The sequence below is a fragment of the Coregonus clupeaformis genome, unplaced genomic scaffold (assembly GCF_020615455.1).
Source record: "Coregonus clupeaformis isolate EN_2021a unplaced genomic scaffold, ASM2061545v1 scaf0163, whole genome shotgun sequence".
Classification (NCBI taxonomy): Eukaryota; Metazoa; Chordata; class Actinopteri; order Salmoniformes; family Salmonidae; genus Coregonus; species Coregonus clupeaformis.
The window spans coordinates 265397-271537 of record NW_025533618.1 but is presented as its reverse complement, the minus strand read 5'-3'; the positions used below and the strand labels follow the sequence as shown (position 1 = coordinate 271537).

General features: G+C 43.6%; 1 protein-coding gene across 1 annotated transcript; it reads right to left on the bottom strand.

The window, feature by feature from the left end:
• Positions 1–3401: 3401 nt before the first annotated feature.
• LOC121542742 (mdm2-binding protein-like) lies at positions 3402–6093 on the bottom strand. The gene is made up of 7 exons (XM_041852261.2): positions 5954–6093; positions 5680–5763; positions 5428–5501; positions 4818–4960; positions 4104–4162; positions 3675–3819; positions 3402–3504 (listed from the first exon to the last, which is right to left on the bottom strand). Exons 1-7 carry the CDS (start codon positions 6009–6011, stop codon positions 3402–3404), a joined length of 666 nt encoding a protein of 221 aa, XP_041708195.2. The 5' UTR covers positions 6012–6093.
• Between the last annotated feature and the right edge of the window lie 48 nt (positions 6094–6141).

Here is a 6141-nt window from a genome sequence, read left to right as displayed (position 1 = left end):
ATTATGCAGAATATTGGCCTGTTGGAAACTACAACTCTACATCGCAGTTGGGCTTGATCTGATTTATCTCTAGAGAAACTGCGCATTGAGCTCACAGGAAAAAAACGAACGAAAATAGAATTCAAATAATTGAACAGATATTGGTCAATTAGTTGTTTAAAAACCTAAAAATAACAGACATTTCAGTTAATCGCTCAGCACTAGTGGCTGTAGCTTCATTCATTGAGTCGATCTACAAACACATTCCCTATTAGCAATACAATTAGCCGCTATACATTAACTCAGCACCGGGATTAAAAACGATCATTTAATACATACAGAGGGATCAGCACTGGGATCAGAGGGATCTGTTAGCAGGAAAAGTAACTTACGAACAAAAGGTAAACGAATACATTTTCTTTACATAACTTATTTTTGTTGCAGTTTTACAAGCACATTTTCTGCAATTCTACACATTTTTGCCATGTTAACACAATATTTGAGTGAGTGACAAAAAAAATAAAAAATGGGGGCTCCCTGGAGGTCAGGGCCCCTGGGCACGTTCCATGCGTGTCCGGTGGGTATTTCGGCCATGATTACTACAAGTTTAGATATCTGGATAGACTAACTTACCAATAAAAAAAATTGATACATTTTTAACTGACATGGGCTAATTGAGTGACTGTCAGTGAGTGACATTAAAACATAACAAAAACTTCCGATGCACTACCAAGTTAAGAAACTGCACCTTGTGTATTCTACTATTCTAACTCTCAACAGTAAATTGAAACCCCGACTGAGTTCCTAAAAAAATACATTAGTATTTTATTAATTAGAACCTCAGAGTCCTCAAATGTAGCTACAGCACTGTCAATGTCCCAAAGGAATTAATGTATATTCCTATGGAAAAACCTAATTACGTTGTAACAGTGACAGCTGAGCTGATGTCTTCTGAAGGATGTAAGGGAACAGTAAACTCTAGAGGAGGAAGTTGTGTTGTAAAGTTACAGATCTAAAATGTGTGATCTTTGACTTGCAAAAATATACTCTAAATCAAAGAACATTAAAAAAGGCTAAATTCACAACACGTCTATCAACTCTCACTGAGTACAAGCATTGCCAAGACGGCGGATCTGCAATCAATAACGGCTGAGCCATAAAAGTATCGGTCGAGACTGGGGTTTGGGTTCAGGGTCGGGCACAGCCGGTTCTCATGCCCCCTCTGTGTCCCAGTCAGGGGGCTGGGTGAGGGGATGAGTAACCCTGGCTGTTGTCCTGAGTGCCAGGGGGCTGGGTGAGGGGATGAGTAACCCTGGCTGTTGTCCTGAGTGCCAGGGGGCTGGGTGAGGGGATGAGTAACCCTGGCTGTTGTCCTGAGTGCCAGGGGGCTGGGTGAGGGGATGAGTAACCCTGGCTGTTGTCCTGAGTGCCAGGGGGCTGGGTGAGGGGATGAGTAACCCTGGCTGTTGTCCTGAGTGCCAGGGGGCTGGGTGAGGGGATGAGTAACCCTGGCTGTTGTCCTGAGTGCCAGGGGGCTCTGGATTAGTCATTATACCTTTAACCCCTGATCCCAGGCCCAGCAAGGCCTCCAGACAGAGCAGCCCTAGGCTTGGCACACACTGAGCACCCTGACCCCAGGACCAGCAAGGCCTCCAGACAGAGCAGCCCTAGGCTTGGCACACACTGAGCACCCTGACCCCAGGCCCAGCAAGGCCTCCAGACAGAGCAGCCCTTCATTACAGCCCTAGGCTTGGCACACACTGAGCACCCTGACCCACACATGACCCCTATACATTCTCCCAGGGCAGCATAATCTACAGTGCATTCGGAAAGTATTCAGACCCCTTCCCTTTTTCCACATTTTGTTATGTTACAGCCTTATTCTAAAATGGATTAAATTACATATTTTCCCCATCAATCTACACACAATACCCCATAATGACAAAGCGAAAACAAGTTTTTAGAAATGTTTGCACATTTATTAAATATAAAAAACAGAAATACCTTATTTACATAAGTATTCAGACCCTTTGCTATGAGACTCGAAATTGAGCTCAGGTGCATCCTGTTTCCATTGATCATCCTTGAGATGTTTCTAACACTTGATTGGAGTCCACCTGTGGTAAATTCAATTGATTGGACATGATTTGGAAAGGCACACACCTGTAAGGTCTTCAGTTGACAGTGCATGTCAGAGCAAAAACCAAGCCATGAGGTCGAAGGAATTGTCTGTAGACAATTTCTGCAACATTGAAGGTCCCCAAGAACACAGTGGCCTCCATCCTTCTTAAATGGAATAAGTTTGGAACCACCAAGACTCTTCCTAGAGCTGGCTGCCTGGCCAAACTGAGCAATCGGGGGAGAAGGGCCTTGGTCAGGGAGGTGAACCTGATGGTCACTATGACAGAGCTCCAGAGTTCCTCTGTGGAAGCCACTCCTCAGTAAAAGGCACATGACAACCAGCTTGGAGTTTGCAAAAAGGCACCTAAAGGACTCTCAGACCATTAGAAACAAGATTCTCTGGTCTGATGAAAACAAGATTGAATTATTTGGCCTGAATGCCAAGCGTCACGTCTGGAGGAAACCTGGCACCATTCCTACGGTTAAGCATGGTGGTGGCAGCATCATGCTGTGGGGATGTATTTCAGCGGCAGGGACTAGGAGACTAGTCAGGATCGAGGCAAAGATGAACGGAGCAAAGTACAGAGAGATCCTTGATGAAAACCTACTCCAGAGCACTCAGGACCTCAGACTGGGGCGAAGGTTCACCTTCCAACAGGACAACGACCCTATGTACACAGCCAAGACAACGCAGGAGTGGCTTCGGGACAAGTCTCTGAATGTCCTTGAGTGGCCCAGCCAGAGCCCGGACTTGAACCTGATCGAACATCTCTGGAGACCTGAAAATAGCTGTGCAGCGACGCTCCCCATCCAACTTGACAGAGCTTGAGAGGATTTGCAGAGAAGAATGGGAGAAACTCCCCAAATACAGGTGTGCCAAGCTTGTAGCGTCATACCCAAGAAGACTCAAGGCTGTAATCGCTGCCAAAGGTGCTGAGTAAAGGGTCTGAATTCTTATCTAAATGTGATATCTGTTTTTTTATTTTTAATACATTTGCAAAATAATCTAACAACCTGTTTTTGCCTTGTCATTATGGGGTATTGTGTGTAGATTGATGAGGAAAAACATATATTTAATCCATTTTAGAATAAGGCTGTAACATAACAAAATGTGGAAAAAGTCAACGGGTCTGAATACTTTCCGAATGCACTGTACATCATATTGTAATATTTAATACACCTACTTTCCTTTCACTTGCGTTTTTTCTTTCTTTCTTTTGCAGATTTACTAACATATGCCCCCTAGTGGTCAAGTATATGAATACAACAGTCAAAATATTTGTATAAACCATTCTGATTGGCTAAATAACACCTCCTCTCCATAACTCCCTCTCATCAATACAGGTCATGATGCCACTGGTATCTACTATACTGGCTGACAGGTTGGAGGCTGGCTTCTGCCACCTGGAGGAACAAGTAAAGAAGGATAGGCTTCCGTTTATCTATGTATTTAGCCAGTCAACAACTCTATGCTGCCCTCTAGTGGTACAATGGAGATCACACAGGCACAACTGCAGGGAGGATTCCAGTGTCAAGTGGACTCATCATTTTGTATAATTGTTCTTTGTCCTTACCCAGCTTGGTGTTCAGTCACTATGGTAATCTTGGCTGAGTGCCATGCCTGCATGTGTTTCAATGAGCCAATCACAGGGAGGAAGTCCTTCAGGTTAGGAGCCTCTTCAGCAACACCCAGAAATATCACATCTAGCAGAGCTTTTCCTGGAGGAGGAACAGAGTCAGCCATAAAACACCTAGTAAACTAACACAAATATCACATCTAGGAGAAACAGAGGGGAACAGAGTCAGCCATAAAACACCTAGTAAACTAACACAAATATCACATCTAGGAGAAACAGAGTCAGCCATAAAACACCTAGTAAACTAACACAAAACAAGCCCAGGCATGTAGGAAATATGGAGAACTCCTGGATAAGATACATCATGAATATAGAGAAATCTTTCACGGTCTGGCAGAATGAACCAAGGTGAATGGAGTGAGTTACCTGGATGGGGAAGCCTGTCTGATAAAAGGTGCAGTCCTTCTGCTGCCTCTTCATACAACCTGCAGTCATCACAAATCAGAACTTCATTAATCAACTATTCATTCATTCACCTCCGAACGGACACTACATTTCAATACAGCCAGGAAATGTGATATTCAGAAAGTTCTAAAACATCTCAAGAGGAAATAAGGTAAACTTTGTATGTTTGTTTAAAATACTGCCAAATGAGTATTATAGAGGAGCACAGAGCTGGGATGTACAACAGAGGACAGATTCGGAAGGGAATTAAATCAGGGCTCTACGCTGACATTGTTTACAAGGAGCACATGTGCTCTTAAGTTGAAACATTTAGGAGCACAAAAATAAAATGTAGGAGCACAATTAAGGTATTTGAGAAAGAGTGTTTTAATGATAAGAAATGACTAAACGTTTTTGGGGTGTTCTATGCTAAATCAAGCACAATGTACCCTCAAATATTTGAGTCACCTAGGCGAGACAAAAATGTTCAGCTGCCCCTTTAAGGGCAGGAGGTTACCGTGGTAACGGTGACACTTGCATGTCTGACTGAGACTGAATCTCTGGTCTCTTCGTACCTATACATTTTACTCGCAGACGTGCTCATACTTCACTTTTGCAGTTCGCACAGATCTATTTTTTTGTTGCAAATGCATGTCTAATGGTCGCACTGTAGAGCCCAGTGAATATCACTCGTACTCAGTCTGCCGTGGGCCAGGCTGGTCAGTCTTCTCCTCCTGGTCATCCAGAGTACGGAGACAGGCATCCATATTGTTGGGGCTTTCCTCCTGGTCATCATTCTTCTGACAACTACCCAGCTCCTCCCACTCTGCACTGCAGAACTACAAACAGAGACAGGGAGGATGACAGTCAGTCAATGTGGTGAAAGGTGATGACAGTCAGTCAATGTGGTGAAAGGTGATGACAGTCAGTCAATGTGGTAAAAGGTGATGACAGTCAGTCAATGTGGTGAAAGGTGATGACAGTCAGTCAATGTGATGAACGGTGATGACAGTCAGTCAATGTGGTGAAAGGTGATGACAGTCAGTCAATGTGGTGAAAGGTGATGGCAGTCAGTCAATGTGGTGAAAGGTGATGACACTCAGTCAATGTGGTGAATAGGTTTGAGGACCACGTATAACTGTGTCACGTATAACTGATGAAATGGTTTGATTTCGTGTTCAACAGTAGAAGCTGCATGCGGTGCAGGACATGGGCAGACATCACCAGTGTAAACACAAAGAAGGTCAGAGTAGGGTCAGAAAGACATCCCTGACTAATACAAGACATTCCTTGACATGACACTTACCTGAGATGTCCCATGACATGCCTGGACAGCAAAATACCACCTCTGTGAGGCAGGACCACCACTCAGAGAGCAGGCTTAGGAGGCAGATGAGAAAGATGATGGAATCACATTTAGCTAATGTTACTTTCCCCTTGGAAAAATTTAAAAGCAGGTAGACATATTGCAATAGTTTCTGCAAACAAGACACCTGACACAGACAGACACATAGACACACACACACACACACACACACACACACGCACACGCGCTTACCTGGAAACAGAGAAACCCTCCTTGTTGAATTACAACAGGAGATATTCCCCAGTTTATCATAGATCTGTTTGGCAGCCTCCAATGCTGTAAAATAAACGATTACAATAATTCAAGAAGTTATGATTTGCATTTACAGAAACCTCACCATTGCTCATAGTATGTTTATCAGCATCTCTACTATAGAAGGCTCTGCTGCTCCATACTACAGTTGCTAGTTACTGTAGCTTGCAAAACACAAAATCCGAGTCCGCTACAAAAGGTATCGTTAATGTACCCTTCGCGCATTTATCCTCTTCTTGGTTAAAAGAAACAACTAGCACGTACCGATCCATTCCTCAGAATTACTACCATCAGTTTTCAGTATAAATGTAAATATAAAAATACTTTTTTTTTCGTATTGTCAAATTCATTTCCGCGCGCTCTCTCTGGAAACGGAAGTTGTCGTCTAAAGTTCCGGGGACA